We start from the raw sequence: 18,700 nt of genomic DNA on the forward strand, positions 1-18,700 counted from the left end.
ACTTTTAAAATCTTTTTTATTTATGCCTTTTATTTAGACTCTGTAAATCCTATCAAAAACTAAAACCAGTTTTCTCTATGCATATAAGTAGTGCATTGTATTGGCTTTTTTAGCCAATTTAATTGCATTATTCATTGCATTACATTTATTTGTTTAGCAGGCACTTTTAAGATTTATAAATGAAAACAATAGCAATTGATCCAAGGGAGACAAACGATAATAGCATATGTTTGTAACACCAAAAATACCCATAATATAATGTATTAGTTCATCTCTGAACTGTGGCAATGATGTTTAAACCAAACATCATGCAGTCACTGATCATTCTGTGGTAATTCTGAGTTTGTGTCTGTCAACACTGTAGTGAGCCAAATTGCTTATCAAGGCTGGACATGCATGTGCCCAGGCCTATACTTATTCTGGGATGCGCAAACATGGCACTGTAAATCGCAGACTATGCAGCTCGGATTCGCACCTGCTGAGAAGGAAAGGAAGCATTGCATTCTGGAGATATGGCCTGTGAGCACGCCTAGCGTACCTTCACAAAATGTCACAGCAGTTATGAAAGCAAGTCATTATCAACTCAGGGGGACCCTTGACACTGGTCTATGAGAGATAGTTCCAGTAGTTCAAAGCCATGTCTAATGGCCATTCCAAGGTCAGCTTGAAACAGAGAAAGTGGCTTGTGATGTTTAAGAACATCTAGCCACCCTTGTGAGGCCAGCGGGAGGTTCTGGCCGGTGACGCGCTAGGGGTAGTCCAGGGGATTCTATAGGTGAGCTTACAGGTTTATTAAACACAGATTAGGTCTTCTTCACTGGGAATTCAAGGTAGGAGATCATCAATCGAACCATCAGAGTTTTAAAGAATATAGCAATGTAAAGTCAATTGCATAGAAGTGGACTGACTTTTTGAGGGCTTTGACTGTTCTTCTCTTCTTTTTCCTCATCCCTTCTCTTACACTTGAGGGTTGTATATTTGTACTCGCTCTCTCTTCTTTTCTCTTACTGAGATGATCCAGCACTGTGGTTGTCCAGCTGTGCAGGATGATTTCCTCTCACTGAATGTTGACCTTTTCCTCTATGAAAGATGCTGTATTCAGAGGCACGACTCTGATGTGCTGCTCATGGTAGTTCGTCAGATGTGGAACCGATCAGCATCTACAGGATGTAAAATCAAAATGGGAAGCCAATGCTGTAAAGATTGTTACATGAATGCACATTATTTGTGCACCAAAATATCTCCCTATTTTTCTATTAGAGAATGTTTTTAACTGACAAATATTGATATAATTATATATAAAAACAAATATTCAAATATGAATACATTACATTTTATTGTACTTTTTGACCAGTGATATCCCATCATGGCCAAAAGACCGATGTTTTAAAGGTCATGCGCAGTTGCAGAACTTTGAACTAACTTTCTTTTTTCTCTATCTGTCTTTTGAATATTTGGTTTGGAACTGTCAATGGAAAATGTTTTTCATTTACTTGTATAAAATATACAGTATATATTAGTAAATTAAATATTAAATTAAAAATATTTACCAATGACAGTTCCCAACCAAATATTCAAAAGACAGATTGAGAATATAATTTTTTTTAGATCAAACCACTTTTATAGAAAACATTTACATCCTTTCCTACGTCAAGACCCGGCTCAAAAAAGCTTCTGATCATTTGCCACATGGATAAAGTGTTTTTATTAGAAGTCCAGACCTGCGTTTAGGGCCATTTAAACAGGACCTGTCAAATCCAAGGCAAGCAGAGAAATGGTCGCATGGCTCTGAGGTTTGGTACATGTGCTGCACAGGCTGAACGGACCAGGTGTAGAGCCCTGGCTCTTGGACATGTCCGTGGACGACCTTGCTCTCATCACCAAGAGCCTTGGAAAGCCTCCCAATCCTGGGGATCCATATTTGGACCAGCACCAAGTTTGGAGGCCCACAGATGTTGTGGAGAGGCCAGATATTATGACAGTTGTCTCATGCAGACAGTCAAGCTGATTCATATGTGTTAACGATGAAAAGGGTTCATCTCTGTGGTGCATATGTTGAGCTTTACAATCGTTTTCTATCAATATTTTTTTTATTTTGTTTCTTTACACATGACATGCCCACAATATATCAACAACTCTTAAATAATGCTATATAAACTGTCATTCTGTACTCTCAAAGCTGTTTGAGGAAAAAAAAGGCAAATTTATTTGCCTATACATGATATGAAGTAAAAAGTTTACTTAAACATTTTTAATAAGAAATATAGGCTGCAAAAATCTAATGTCATTATATACATTCCTATGTATTTTTAAACAAACTTTAGCAGTCTTTTCCTAATATGATAGGTTACCTTTCTACTGGATAATCTTTAATTACAAGTTTTGTTACAATTTTTCTTTAAAATAAAGGACCCTCTAGACATGTTCTAAGTCATATACCGGGCAGGCATTCCTCACTAATTCAAAAACTCTGTCAATGTTACGAGAGCGACATCAAATATAAATCGGTCGAAGGAAACTTTAAATGTCAACAATGAATATAAATGTAAAAACAAACAAATAAAAAATACACTTTTAGTTTGTGTGGAATTATGTCGTTGCAAAATCGGTAACACATTACAATAGGTTTATATATATATAGCCTATATTAACAAGCATTATTCTATTGCTAAACAGATCATTAGTTTAGATAGAAATGTCACGAACTTTGATTCACGCTATCTTCATAGTTTTACGAAGATATGTTAAGCTTTTTATAATGTTTGTTAATGACTTATTCATGAAAGTGTTAGCAAAGAATCTTGTGAGAGATAAGTACAAATAAATCATGATGTGCTCGTGGAGTAATTGATTTAATGAAGTTCCTTATGAAACTATTAAAAGCGAGTGGAGGTCATGCGAGCGGCACCCCTGTGCGCTCATTGTCAGATGTTTAACTCAAGCAATCTTTTGGGAAAGACATCGGGGCTAATAGGTGAACTCACAGCTGTCTGAGTCGGGCTCGAGCTTTCAGAGCAAATAGCAAACAACTACTCATCCGGCCTCTAACTTAATGGGACGGCAAACTTTCTCAACAGCCTCATCTTGACACGCATGCACGAAGGACAAGCACGACACCTAATCAATAAGTGCGCTAAACGACTGTTAGTCACAACGATAAAAGCATGCAGCAGAGTTGAGCTCATAAAACATGTACTCACGTTTCACTGTATAAACACCCCATGAGTTTTCGCCCATGCGTCAAAAGTTTTCGTGTCCGTGTTTTCGAGTTCAGTCTCGGAGTGCAGGGAGGAAACATGCAGCCCTGCAGCTGCAACTGGGTTGTGTTTTCTCACTTATTCGGGAAACTTAAGATAGTAGGCAGGTAGGGTGCTTGAAAGAGTTTGGCAGAGTGCCTGGAGAATGAATATGTGCCCAGTTTTCTTGGTCTTCAAAGCGTAGCTACTGTGGTGAAAACACTCAACGGATGTTTATAATACCTCGCATACTTAAAGTTATTTTTATTTTGAAAGTTTAGTTTAGTTATTTTAAAATGTTTCTGCGTGGACAGTTTCCCCCCGTGGCCGACTGACATTGTTTTTATATGCCAGATTGAGATTTTTGCAATGTTACAATTCGTGATTTAAAGTTAAGATTGAATAAATAATACAATTCACAATTTTTACATTTTACAAATAAAATGTTATGTTCTGCTATGATATTTATTTGATTAAAATGTAGGCTAATTTAATTACAATATTATATTTTGTGGATATCGTTTTAATGATAAAAAAATTCATTCTTGATTCATTCTCAGTTTTTATTATAACCACCGTGTAGGCTACAATGAATTTAATTCTATTTTAGAATTTGATTTGTGTTATTTATTATTTAATGCACTTGCCTCTCTCTATCCCGCACTCCCTATCAAACACCATGACAAATATTCCATTAGGGCCGTAATTTACCTCTGAGACTTGCACACTCGCAGATGAAACCTGGCAGTGTGAGTTGAACATATGTGCAACGTTCAAACAAATAAAGTGTGAAGTGCATTTTTCAAACGGAGAAAACGATAGCAAAATGTATTGTTTTCTTTCCATTACAAGTGCTTCGCATGCTCTTGGTGCGTCGCTTAAAACAGGGTGCACAATGACTCGGGTAGCCTACTTTGAACCCTCGTCAAACGCATAATGAGAAGCTGACGGTGTGAAATCTGACTAGACTGTAGTAAACAGCCTCCTCTGATGTGATCATTCTGTCCAATAAAGGCAAAACGGGAGAGAACTCGCTGCGTTTTCACACTGACTTCTGCTTTGTCTTTTGAAAAGTGGCGTCTGAGAGTCTGACTCTTGGAGTTACTGATTTGCAGGCTGCATGTTAAGGTAGACCATGTAAGTGATTTCCACGGGCATTGCACTAAAGGAGAACAAATCGCTGACAAAGGGGGTAGCTTTTCGATTCAATAGCGTCGTTAGGACGACCGAAAAGTATTCCTCAGATAATAAGTTCTACTTCAAAGCGTCTCCCATTCAGCTGTGACTGCTGCAGCTTTTATGAAGTCCCCCCTTTTCACTCGGACGGGACTATCTCTTTGGTTATTTTTCACCGTGTTTATTTTGCACTATTCAAGGGGCACTTGTTTTAAATAAATAGAAGATCATTCTTTCCTTGAGCAAATAATAGTTCGTGGACAAAAGATGGGCAGAGCGCGCGCTTCTTTCCGAATTAAACGTTAATGCGCGCGAGGGATTTCAAAGATTTGGGAACAAAAATATGAGCGATTCTGATTAAGAGCGAATTGACTGCTCTAACGTAGCATGAAACTAAAGGTCAGTGCGACTGTATCTTAATAGAGTGTTTCCAATTGAAGTTGCCTTTTCCCAGTGTCCGGTAAACACACACACGCTTTATGATGCGCCCTTGAACTTCACACTATTTGTGGGGCGTTTCACTGACACAAAACGCGAGATTTACAATCTCAAACGAGTCACCGACTTGTGTGCTTCATTCCACAGGGGTTAACGTGGTGTTCATTAGCACGAAATTTAAATTCAAACTTTCCTAGGAAGCGTCTTAGAACTTGATATCTACACTTTTTTCCTCACGCGCATTTTCCACCCGCCATATGAATTTGTCTGTTTCTGCGCTTATATAAAATGAAAGAATATGCTGATTTTAAGGGACAAAACGGTTCGTGGGAGAGGTTTCTGCTTTGATGATTGACCATTTAGCGGCAGTTAGTAGTTTTTCTACCACAAATATTCAAATGGGACCCATAGAAATCCTAACGCACCGTGCAGTCTTCCGTTCTGATGTGGAGCTCTTTGAAGTGGTGCAGGACTTGCGCTGGTCAATTCTGAGTCTATAGTCTGGGACAGGGGGCACTTTGAAAGTGTGATTGTGCGTTTTAATGAAGGAAATAAGACGGGGCACTTTGTTTCATATTCCCCATACTACTTTCTTCTTATTGTCAGACAGCTTTTATGTCTTATATTCCCATGAATGATTTATGTATTGATGGCTTTGTGCTATTCTACTTTTCACTATTAGTTAAGTGACGGTTCCCTTTTGAAAGCACATTGAATGGCTAGGGAATATTTTCATTCAGAAGAAAATAGTTCAAAATTGTATAGAAAGTGTGTATTGTAGAACATTGTTGTTTCGTTTGGCTAGTTTGACTGTCCCACGTTTAAAAGAAAACTAAACACTGATTGACGCATTGAATGCAAAAGAGATACGCACACTGATCAATGAATGAATCAAGGCCTTTTTATTGAAAAGACCATATTTACACGTCCTGCCTTTTATTCAAGTTTTCCATATATCTATACACAAACATCACATTTCTTCACGACCTTCTTACGTTTTTTTTTTCCATCAACACCATCATGCACCTCAACAGAAAGAGTTACTACACGGTTCATGCGAAATATTCTTCACATTATACAGCCTATTCAAGTAAGACCTTTTTACAGAACACGATAAAAAGCATCACTTCTTTTCACCAGAATTATATTATTCTTTGGTGTATCTGTACTTCCAGACCAACATTAATACCAGCAAATAAATTACATTGTACAAAACTCGTTGAGACGCTACGAAAACATTCACAAGCATCAATACCATATACTATTTACAAATCAGTCAGGGACAGGCCTGTCATCATTGATACATTATTTAGGGTCTCAATGGACATATTTAGTACTCCTTAATCAGAGTTACATTGATTTTGCATAAAATATAGGTTTAAATATTTTAAATATCACAAAAAACCGTCCTGACCAAAGATATTGTATAAACTTTAACAAAGACTCCACCCATTCATTTTTTTTGTTACACTGACAATATACAAAAACTCAAAATTATTGTCACTGCAATTTTTGCCCCTCAGACATTTAACGTGTAGAAAACGATTTCTGTGCAACAAAGGGGCGTAGTATTAATAAAAACCACTTAAACCTAATTTATAAATCATTTTAGCTCATAATATTTGATGACAAGTCAGGTCTTTAAAAAAAATCGATGTTTTTTCATGTCTGATATTTCATGTTGCAAATTACAGCTGCTTATAAATGCGATTATCATATGAAACATAAATTGCATCAATGCTCTGAGCATGTTTTAAGGGCAAACTGGGGGGCAAAATCTTTCACACACACTGACATCCATAGGTGTTCCACTTCTTCGAATTGCAACACTTGAATTTTGTATTATTATTATTATTATTATTATTTTTATTTTTTATGTGGACAATTCACAATGAATATATTCCTTGCTGTTCACATCAGAGCATTGCCCTTGGATCTGTGTGTCTGAAAGAGTCATCCTCGTCGGATTCCGACGTTGGCACATCGCTGGAGGGGGTGTGTAGATTGTTTGGTCCAGCACTCCCTTGGCACACGTACCATTCGTTAAGGTTGGTCACCTGAGGGGAAAGGTTCGACGAACGGTTCCTGTGGGGATCCAGGTTTGGTGAGAGGGCATCACCGATAGTCGTAGAAGAGGAATGGTAAGAGGAGCCCGTGTTGGCGGAAGGGGGCGGAGGAGACTTGCAGTGAACCTTCATGTGTTTGCGTAGAGAGCTCGGGTGTGTGTACGACTTGTCACAGCCCCTCACTTTACAGAAGTAAGGCTTATCGCTCGTGTGGACGTGAGAGTGCTTCTTCCTGTCACTGCTGTTGGCAAATTTCCTGTCACAGCCATCAAACTCGCATTTGAACGGCTTCTCACCTGGCAAAGGAGAAAAACAGAGATAATTTAGATATGGAAATCACGCATATATCTTTTAGATTTTCTTGTTTACAAAATAATAGCCCTTGCATGTTCCACACTGGCCCATACTCTTTCAATGAGCCCTAGTAATGGATGGTTTCGCTTTGAAAATCACAACATTACCACTGTAACCCCACAGTACTTATTTTCTGCTGTTACATATGGTATGTTCAGGCGCACCACATGACTTATGCAACCGCTCTATAAATGCTCTTATTTTCTCTGACTGAAGCTTGCCAAATCTTCTCAAGAACTCTTTTTTTATATAGGCTAGTTATTTTATTTTTATTTTTTTTACTGGATATGCAACTGAGTCAACTACTGATAAAACATTTCGACCAACCATATGTATGAGATTGTCTGGAGTAAAATAACTTGCCCGGCTTTACAAGATTTCCAAATCATATAATGTCAAAAATATATAACATGTTGCATTGATTCACTCACTGTATCATACCGAGTCATATACAAACATACCACAGATGATTCAAGATTGCTGATTCAAGATACCACCATGTTAACCACAATAAATGTACTCTAGGTGGGTTTGACACGCTAGCCTACATATTCAGGGCGCAATTTACGTCAGCACGTGTTGACAGCATATCATGATATAGTGGATATAGTTAAAGACCTTAAACAATACCTGCAACTTCTTGACAATTGGCAATAACAAATGGTCACTGTACAATGTTCACATACTGACTGCATTGTACTGAAGAGCTTTATATTTATAGGCTATTTGATGTAGCTACAGACACACAGCACACACGTGTGGCATTTTCTTAGAATACATGAGAGGAACAGCAGAAGCAGAGGCCTTCCTCGCTTTGCAAAGATACCAACATAGTTTGGATGATCAAAATGTGGGTCTCGTTCTCCATATTTACATTAGTATGGATCTATTCACACACTGTTTGTAATTCCCAGTGGCTTTAAAAGAGACACAAATGTGCAGACAACTTCATCTTACTATTTTACCAGCAGCATAATACAGCTATTTGTATACTTTCCCTGTTATGCTCTTTAGTAGACTATTTACACACGTAGCTTTGAAATGCAACTGCAGCCAGATCTCTTCACCTTAGAGTTTTTGCATGTCTCCTTAACATAAATATATATTGCATGCATTAAAGAAAAAAATAGTAAGTAAATCACTGGTCTGCTCATAGCAGCGTATCTGCAGAGTACTTTTCCCCCCATATGTAGTAGCAGCGTGGCAATATGCACGTTGATCTCATAGCATTTTCAAAGTGCATGACGCAAAACAACACCGAGGGATACTTTTGCTCGGCGAATACGCACTGTGAACAAACAGTAACCTCTTGTTTCTGTATGAAGGGGGGTATTTGTGAATGAGGTGGGAGGACAAAACTTTGTTCCCCCATAACCAACGTTGCCTCGTAGCAAGAAAATTCGATTATCTGCCAAGTGGCTTAAACACGTGCAATAACAGACACCTATGAACGTGTTTTTACGGAATTTGTTAACTTTTCACTAACCTGTGTGCGTCCTCTTGTGAATCTTGAGATTTTCCGAGCGCGCGAATACCTTCCCACAACCGGGAAAGGGGCACGGGAACGGCTTCTCGCCCGTGTGCACGCGAATGTGATTGATCAGTTTGTACTTGGCTTTAAACGCCTTTCCCTCGCGCGGACACTCTTCCCAGAAGCAGACGTGACTGCTTTGCTCCGGTCCCCCGACGTGCTCCACCGTGACATGGTTAACGAGCTCGTGCATGGTGCTGAAAGTTTTCGAGCAGGGTTTCTTGGACGTCTGTTCCTGGTCAATCCACTTGCAGATGAGCTCTTGCTTGATGGGCTGCCGCATGTATCGCAAAAACGCCCCCGTTGCTCCGTGAGGAGCCGTGGCGAGGTTCACATTTAAGTTCATGGAGTTGTAGCTGTGAAGTGAAGAAGATCCATAGTGCTCGGGCCTGTGGCCGAAGTGCTCTGGCCTGCCGTAGATGTCCCCCGGTAGACCCAGACGCATCTGCCCGTTGAGGGCATGATGGTGGTGGTGGTGGTGGTGGGCACCTGGGGCCGCTTGCTCGTGCAGTCCAGAGAAAAGTGGATGGGCACCACCTTCCGCGTGCCCATAAGCACCTGTTGGGGAAATGAACATGCCATGGTGATGAGGGGAGGAGGCGGAACTATGCTGGTCGCCAAGTGCATGCATAGCAGAGGCTGAGAGCTCTCTCCTGAGGATGAAGTCCCTGCTGGTGGTGTAGCCTGTGTGGGGGTGAGCCACGGGGAAACCAACTGTGGTCTGAGAAGACGTGAAAGATGCCGCGGTCTGGGCTTCGGGATGGCTTTGAACAGGCTGAGAGGGACTAAGTTTGAGAGCATTGGTCTGTGCCATGTGCTCGGGTCCAAATGGAGTGAGAGCCACTCCGGGGTCGTTGCCCATCTCCCCAGGGTGGAGGTGGGCATGGTGGGAGTGCGGGTGATGCCCCCCTATCCCCGGGAAGCCTGTCATATTCTGATGAGGAAGGGCTTGAGTCGATGCCAAATCCGCTAATCTTATCGCCGAATTCCTCTTGCTTAAAGGGGGCTCCATCACTACGCTGTCATGTCCACGCTCACCGCTATTGTTTTCGCCAACTACGGGCCTTCTGCAACCATTAAAATATATGTATATGGCCGTCTATAGAACTTCTTTTGTCCTGCCTCTAACTCTGCTTGCTCCTTTTCCCACTCTGTCCTCAAGCGATTGGCAGAACATACAACAGTTGGAGGACACAGTGGGGAATAGAGTTTAGAAATGGCACTGCGGGTATTGGACAGATTTCGGTGACTGGCAGTTAAGAGAACGAAGCGATTGGCTGTCTTTCAGCGCAGAGGCTCAGCGGGGTTCCGCCCCCTCACTCTCTTCATCACTGTTCACTCCAGAAAGTTGTGCTCACAAACTTACAGGCAAATCTGTTTACCGAGATACACACACACGTGGAAGGATGTTGTTTTCTCTTTGCACAAAACAGTGACACTACATACGCTGGAGCATATTGAGCAATACTCCACACGCCGTTTGAAAGTAGTTTATAAATTAAATTCAAATAAATAAAATTAATAATTAAAACTTGGGCAAGCATTAATCCGGGGGGAATCATCAAATAAAATACATTTTATTACGCTGATATTAGATGTAGGCTACAGATCTGGGGAAAATGGAAATAACATAAATAAAATAAAATTGGGATACAAACACACGCATGCTATACCAAACGTTGTTTTTAATTGCTTCATTGTATAGCCTAGGTAAAACTAAATTATTAGATACATAAAGCAGTATCATATTTTTTGTTTGTGTGAAACACAAAGGCTTTACGCCTTAATAAACAGAAATTGCAAGAATCTATATGTTCATATAAATTAATTAGTGGCCTGCTTTGTCCTGATGAGTTTATAGTAATATTGTATATAACCAACAATAGAAATGTTAAAAATTAAAAAAAATTACATTCAAATGCAATTAATATATTTTAGTAGGTTGTCTGTGGTTAAAAAAATCGCAATTGTGAACATTGTAGATCTTCGGTCCACTGGGCGCTGTCAGACAGATTCATGTGTAGTAAGCACAGAAGAAAAAAGCGCCCCTTGACATATAGGCCTATATATATTACAAAATATAATATATTTTAAAAAAGCGTTCTGTGACATGATTCAATAAACAAATATTTTCCTTTAAATTAAAATGTATTTTCTCAGTGTTTTTATTTATTTATTCAATTTTTTTTAAATAATGTCTAACATATTACTATTCACATAATTTCATCTTGTTTGTGTGTGCTGTACGTGTGTGTCATGATGCACGTCCACACCCTTTTAGAGTCCATGTTGAACTCAGCAGGAAGTGTATGCCATTGATTTTAATATGGCTTAATTCAAAGACATCTTTTAAAATGCTTCAGGGCAGTTGTTACCATATTCCAAATTATTTTTTCAAAAACTAATTACCAAAGGACAGCAGAAGATTAAAATGGAATAACAGGCCCAACCTGTCGTATCAATAGAAAATAACAATTCTGCCTGACAATTGTTAGGTCACGTGTCTTTCTAACAATACAAAAAAATATTTCAACATCCTGAATAAATATGAATTTTTTGCAACATTTTTAGTCAGGCATGAGTAAAACTGCAACCTCAAATTAATAAAATCTTGAAAAAAAATGCAATTATGAAATTTTGATCTAGTAACTGAAAGTGTTGTTATTTCCTGCATAAGCTATCATGCCTGTCAGCTTTGTCAAGGGTCTTAATTTAGGGTGAATGGAACCACGATGTATGCCGGTTAATGTGACAGAAGCATTACAACCTAGGCTATGCATTCTAATTGAGATTTACAACATCCCAACGTTTACCTCTGAATTGTGTTGGACGAACAGACCGTGTTTAAGAGTGTCTTGAAAAATAATTAAATAGTATTAATTGCAGAACTACAATTGGAATAAAAGTTAATAATGATGACAATTCATAAATAATACATATGTTTAAAAGCTTCTGGGTGAATCAGAATTTTCGTTGGCTGTTGTTTATGAAACGACGTAACGGAGAGAGAAGGGCAGCACTTGTCTTACAACCTTTGAACAGAGAGGGTTTTTTAATAAGTTCAAAGGGTAGCTTATGTGTTCTCCACGGGTCGAAGGTCAAACACCCTTGAAATAACCAAGGTCACTAAAAGTAACCAACAACGTATCCCCATATTGATAATGTCAAAGTTAAAAGAGATGCCTTGTCGCTTTGTTTAAAGCCATATTTCATGTCAACATTTAGTTATGATCGTCAGGTGTGGTGGGTTAGTTGGGATTTTCTGCTTTCATATAAGAGGGGAAAAAAATCAGGATTGGCACTGTGTGTGTGTGTGTGTGTGTGTGTGTGTGTGTGTGTGTGTGTGTGTGTGTGTGTGTGTGTGTGTGTGTGTGTGTGTGTGTGTGTGTGTGTGTGTGTGTGTGTGTGTGTGTGTGTGTGTGTGTGTGTGTGTGTGTGTGTGTGTGTTTGGTATTAGCCTTTTCGAACTTTTTCCCTTCCTTGCAACATGAGAAAAGAAGAACAAAAACTGCGTCTGTGTGTTCCAGGCCGACTGCACTCTCAGTCTAATTTCTCTTTCTTCTTCTCCCTGCCCATTGAAAAGGGGAAAGGTTTTTGTGGTTTTCTGGAGAAATAAAGAACTTCTTAGAGAGGTCGGCAGACGTGACTTTGAACTTGGATCAGATCCTGTGTTTCCTGTGGAGAGGGTAGAAATAGTCTTGGAAGAATGGTACATAACGTTCAAACAGCATGGCTTTGAGCTGAGGCACACAGAATTCCCAAAGTTTTATACGTCCTCCGCCCTATTATTTACAGCTTAAAGCGTTCGGAGGAGAGGAAAGACCAGACAAAGTGTGCTGTGCGTTGGAACGGGACTTTATGGGATTTAGGTTCAATGAAATTGTAAGTAAACCTCCTTTAAATGAATGTTAACATTTAAAAAAACGTGTAGGACTTTGTAGGACGTCTTATCTACATTGGCCTGGAAACCGTAATGCAATAACCCATCCACATGTGTTTGGATAACTTCAGTTGGACGGTTTCGTTATTGTCCGGGAGTATACAGATTAGTCTACATTGGCTAGTAAAAGCTCGCATATACGCCTGTTCTGTAACCACAAAATACCGCTCAACTTGATTTCAAATAATGCAGATTCCCTGATTTATTCAATCGGAAAGACTAGGCTCTCGGTCCATGACGTCACTGTTTTTTAATTTTATTGAAGGTAAAATCATATTGTGCTTGTTTGACACGAGAATATCAAGCGAAAATATATTAATTGCCGTTTTGGTCTTGGATGTAGGCTACTAAAATACTCTATGTGCGCACATTTAGGTTTACATGTGCTTATGGTGGTAGGAAAATGTAGCCTACATAGCCTACAAAATATCTCAAATGTAGCCTACTGTTGGTGTATTTAGCTACCGTGTTTCAAATCGTATCTAGAGTATATGTTTCTGTTATAAAAGAAATACAATTTGAACAGTGTTATTCAGAGAAATAACAGAGTGCCATCTATGAATAAATGCGTTTTTTATCCCACTAAATTCATCCAAGTAGGCTATTCTATGTTACGATGATGTTGATGGAAATGACGATTATTTACTATATTGCCGACACGTCTCCTGCCTAGTTTTCCAAATCATTGATTTTTTTTTTAGTAGGCCTACTTCATATCTCAAAAGGCTAATATTATATTTATTTATGAATACACGTTTGTTTGTTTTTGATGTGTCAATCAACGCTCATGGAGACACGTCCTGACGAACACATACAAAGTGGTGGATGCGAACTAGTGTTTAATATCTACAAAATGTGTTGTCATACTCACGTGTAGATTGAGGCAAGGGACCTCGTGCGAGGTTTGACTTTGTATTTCATTCACGCTAGCTGTTAGTTGGTTTATTAGGCTACAGTATGCGAAAGTAGCCTAACCAACTGGATTTTGCTATAACCTAAATGTCCTAGACATTTTAAATCATTAAACAAGTATGCAAACTATAGCCTACTGATGTTTCACGAGGTTTTACACGTCCACCAAAGATTTATGGGTTACACTTACTCTTATGAGCCCGCGTGCAATTGATTTAGAATTATTAAACGATCTTATTAAAACGCGAGTATTTTTGCTTTCCCTCTACCTATTCCCCGAAAAGGCTCTCCGAAAAGTAGGCGGTAATTATCGGTGGAAGATGGCGATCAGCGATTAGTTGCCAAAGGAGTGCGTTGGATTGGAGGGGCATGTAGGATTGATGAGGAGAGGCGGCCAATGAGAGCGCGTCAAATGAATGACCGGGCTCCAGTTAAAGGGGGCGTAAGAGGAGGTAGTGCCAGTCCACTGAGAAAGAGGGACCCTCCGAGATAAACATAGACAAGCGAAAGAAATAAACATTCCAATTCGAGATGCTTCAAGAACAAGGAAGACTTAGTAAGATAATGACTCGTATTTTCGTGTATTGTGAAAATAACGACATCGACTCAGTTTGAAAGGAAAAGCGCAAAGGAATCTTCTCATTTCGTTGCATTGGGGATTTTGAGTAACAAGTTATCCACAAGAAAAATATAGCCTAACTTAATACGCAAAGCTTTTTTTCCTATGAGCGGATCGAACTTCATCGCCTCATGTCGTGTTATCAAATCTGGAAGTTAATATTCCCGTAGCGCATTCGATTTTATTTTGTTGTTTTGTTGAAGCGCCGTGAATAGACTGCTTGAAAGAGAATTGGTTTTGCTCAACGAAAGCATGTTACTGGACGCTGGGCATCAGTTCCCTGGTTTGGGAGTGGGCACCTTTGCCAGGCATCATCACTCCTCCAGTGAGATGCAGGACAGAGACTTGAGTTTAGCGCAGAACAGCTTCGTCGACTCGGCGCACATGGGCGCCTTCAAACTGAACCACGATCTCTCGCCCGGACAGAGTTCTGCATTCACGAGCCAAGCGCCCGGTTACCCCGCAGCGGCTCTGGGTGCGCACGCGGCTCATGTCACATCATACGCGAGCTCGCCGTTTAACTCCACGCGGGACTTTCTCTTTCGCAGCCGTGGATTCGGGGAATCATCACCGGCGGGAGGCCAGCACGCACTCTTCGGCCCCACCGCGGGCTCGCTCCATCACTCTCACACAGACAGCCAAGGCCACATTCTGTTCCCTGGCATCCACGAGCAGCATGGATCTCACGGCTCCCCAAACGTGCTCAACGGGCAGATGCGACTCGGACTACCGGGGGAGGTTTTCGGGCGATCAGACCAGTACCACCAGGTCTCCAGCCCGAGGACCGACCCTTACTCAGCCGCCCAGCTGCACAACCAGTACGGCTCCATGAATATGAACATGGGGATGAATATGGCAGCGCATCACCATCACCCCGGTGCCTTCTTTCGCTACATGAGGCAGCAGTGCATTAAGCAAGAGCTCATCTGTAAGTGGATCGATCCGGAGCAGCTCAGTAATCCCAAGAAGAGTTGCAATAAAACTTTCAGCACCATGCACGAGCTGGTGACCCACGTCTCGGTCGAGCACGTTGGAGGACCCGAACAGAGCAACCACATCTGCTTTTGGGAAGAGTGTCCCCGGGAAAGCAAGCCCTTTAAAGCCAAATATAAACTGGTCAATCACATCCGCGTGCATACGGGAGAAAAACCTTTCCCCTGCCCGTTCCCTGGATGTGGCAAAGTCTTCGCAAGATCAGAAAACCTGAAGATTCACAAGAGAACACACACAGGTAATTATTATATTCGTTTCTGCTTTAACATCTATAGCCTATGTTTTGGAGCTACAATAGTCTATTTTATCACCCCCTCAAAATAGTATCGCAAATAGTGGTTCTTACAAAAATAAGCTGATTATGCCAGAATGGTGTATTTTTAGACGGAGAGCGCAAGCAGATTTAAATCTTTGAAAGAAAACGGATGTTTGTGAGCATATATCCAATTCGTTTAAGTGAACGCGACTGAAAGCGATTATACCCGAACTCGTACGGAGTAGGCTAAATGTGATGTTTTGCAACAACGAGCTGAATTATGTAAGAGACTGTCGAGGGTTTGTGGTTCATAAACTTTAAACGGGTCAAAGGCGACTCGAGGGCTCGTCGCGTGCACAGAGCAGCCGTAAATCTCTAACCGGTTTAATGTTTGCGTGGACCAATGCTCGAGCACTCGGGTGACTACGTCAGGATTTTGAAATTTACTCCAGTTTATTTGCTATGATTTTGGCCACATAACGTAGTATTTTAATTGTTGTTAACTTTAGAAACAGTTTATATATATATACACACACTAGCAACAATACACTTTATATTTAAAAACAATGATTACGAAGTGTATAGCCTACATAGCGCAAAGCTGCACACATACACATGCATGTACATATATAAGAAAAACAAAAGGAACGCAGATCATTTCCAACACAAAAAGGACGACATAAAAATAAGAATAGCTTTTATTTCCTACATTAGGAATGGGCGATATGTGGGCCTATTGTTATTCTTTCCATTGCATTGACAGTCTATGTGTTAGACAGGCCATTACCAGGGTTGCACATTTGAGCAATTTCCTCTTTAGAATACACTGAGGTATTGAGCCTTCTATTTGTCAAGGTGTTAATTGCATTTTGATTATTTCTAAGCAAATGGCTAAGTTTTGTGTGGGGCTGACAAAAGCTGAACGTTGAAAATAGTGTGACTTATTTCCCCCTTCTTTTAATTTAGTTTGGACAGATTGCCGAATAAAAGGAAATTCTTGCAAACGTCATTATCAGCAGAATTAGATTTTATATATCTATTTTTGTTGTTACTTTTACACTGCTCATATTTGAAAGGCTAGATGAGGCTGTGTGACCCCCTGTGTCGTTGTAAGGCGTACAGCTCTGTATTACAATACATGCATGTGATACTTGAGTGATTTCATTTAAATGTATTTAAAATATGAACTAACATTTTATATATATATATATATATATAAAGATTTAAAAAAAAAAATAAAGCTATACCTGCATTGCACATTTATTATATGTTGTAGCTAATATTTTTGTGGTGTGTTTTAAAAACTGATTTAAACCTTAAATCACTAATCGTGCGAATGTTTATATCGTTTTTCTTCTCAGGGGAGAAACCATTTCAGTGTGAGTTTGAAGGATGTGATCGGCGCTTCGCGAACAGCAGTGACCGAAAGAAGCACATGCACGTTCACACGTCAGACAAACCATATCTGTGCAAAATGTGTGACAAGTCCTACACTCACCCCAGTTCTCTTCGAAAGCATATGAAGGTAATTCCTCTAGAACACTGAATGAGAAATACATTATGCATGTCACTAAACTGTTTAAAGGCAAAATATCAATCACCAATTATAGATTTGATTAAAAACACTAACAACCGTGGTTGAATTATATACATAACAGATCATTAGCTAATGCATGTTCAAATATGTAGAAATGGCATGACATTTTGATTCATATGCGAACCATTGATTTTTCCTGAATTTACTCATGAACAAGTTATATTGGTGATTCATTCCGAGGATCATTAATGATTACATTTTTCGTGCGTGTGTGTGTTTAGGTTCACGAGTCATCCCCACCTGCATCTGACTCGTCGCCAGCGGCAAGTTCTGGTTATGAGTCCTCAACACCCCCCGGTCTGGTGTCGCCCTCCACTGAGACCCAAAGCAACAACAATCTGTCGCCTTCCTCAGCGGTCCACAGTTCCAACAACCACAGCAGTTTATCGTCCAATTTCAGTGAATGGTATGTTTAAGACTGTGGCATGCCAGGAGGAACCATTTCAGAAAACCAGGAGATCCATATACGGCTTGTACAAAACGAACGCTCCTATATTATGCGCTTGTCCAGCAGGATTTAACATTCCCACATCGACAGAAGAAACGTGCGCAAAAGCACTACACCTAATCTCTTTGTACATACTACGCGCTCTCTTTCCCAATGGTTGTAATAGATTTTGTCGGTTTTTTGGTGTATAGATGTTCCTTCAATGGTAGCTATTTCTCTAACTGGACTTTTTAGTGCACATATTACCATAAAGTTGTATTATCATAATGAATATTGTGATTCCATTAAGGCAAACTGATTGTAAACTAAACAACTATTAACTGGAAAGAGTGCCAAAGTCAACATTTAACGAAGACAGACACAATATTTGCTTGTGAATGTATATCTTAGTTTGCTGGGCTTAACTTGTGATGTTTTGTGCTTTGCAAGTTTGAATTGTGAAATATATTTGGAAGATTGTGGGGCAAATTAATGTCGTGCCGTTAAATATCTGTAACTACACCCTTCTTTTTGTAAATATCGACTGCCATATTTATCCATTTGTAATTAAATTATGGTATTTACTTGCTACAGATGAAACAATATTTATAAAGAATGTTTCTTTACTATAAATATGTACAATTATGGGCTGAACAGGGGCAGTTGTTTTGTTATATGTGTTTTGTTCAAAGTTTGAGAAGTGTTTTCTCCATTATTGTGATAAAAATTTTACTGCATACAGATATAATAAAACGTGGTGCAAGTGTACAATCTTTACAACGCGTCGTGTTCTTTCCATGTTATCTACAGATTATAACTTTGATTGCAACTTTTAGGCCTTTCTAAACCGACTTTATACCAGAATTTTGACAGTCAAGTCATTCAAGTCAAGGCGCATTCAGCTGTTGTGCTGCTGGGCAGAGTTTAAATTATCTTTCCATAAACATCTCGGCGTTTCAAACACCAATAACTGACAAGAGATATTTTAAAAGAAAAAACATTCGCAACAATAGCTGCAGGCATAGGCTACTGAGTGCAGTACGAAGAAAATAGATACACGGGAATAGTTATCTGACTTTTATGGTCATAATATCAGTAGCTACTAATAATATAAAACTTTTCTCCATTATTAGAGTAGCATACATCCTTTTTTTT

The 18,700-nt window shown here is 39.6% G+C and overlaps 4 protein-coding genes across 4 annotated transcripts in view; 2 read left to right on the plus strand and 2 right to left on the minus strand.

Annotated features, from left to right (window-relative positions):
• The window catches only part of piga (phosphatidylinositol glycan anchor biosynthesis, class A), an 882,343-nt gene that overhangs the window by 786,744 nt on the left and 76,899 nt on the right, over positions 1-18,700 (minus strand). The window lies entirely within an intron of this gene.
• The window catches only part of LOC307129066 (uncharacterized protein), a 538,951-nt gene that overhangs the window by 502,440 nt on the left and 17,811 nt on the right, over positions 1-18,700 (plus strand). The gene's annotated exons all lie outside the window — the stretch shown is intronic.
• Positions 5,735-9,954, minus strand: zic5 (zic family member 5 (odd-paired homolog, Drosophila)). Its single transcript, XM_079821471.1, has 2 exons — positions 8,757-9,954; positions 5,735-7,212 (listed from the first exon to the last, which is right to left on the minus strand). Exons 1-2 carry the CDS (start codon positions 9,811-9,813, stop codon positions 6,767-6,769), a joined length of 1,503 nt encoding a protein of 500 aa, XP_079677597.1. The 5' UTR covers positions 9,814-9,954; the 3' UTR covers positions 5,735-6,766.
• zic2a (zic family member 2 (odd-paired homolog, Drosophila), a) lies at positions 14,114-18,321 on the plus strand. The gene is made up of 3 exons (XM_079822587.1): positions 14,114-15,503; positions 16,883-17,046; positions 17,340-18,321. Exons 1-3 carry the CDS (start codon positions 14,525-14,527, stop codon positions 17,532-17,534), a joined length of 1,338 nt encoding a protein of 445 aa, XP_079678713.1. The 5' UTR covers positions 14,114-14,524; the 3' UTR covers positions 17,535-18,321.

This window comes from Gobio gobio, assembly GCF_949357685.1.
Source record: "Gobio gobio genome assembly, chromosome: 7".
Classification (NCBI taxonomy): Eukaryota; Metazoa; Chordata; class Actinopteri; order Cypriniformes; family Gobionidae; genus Gobio; species Gobio gobio.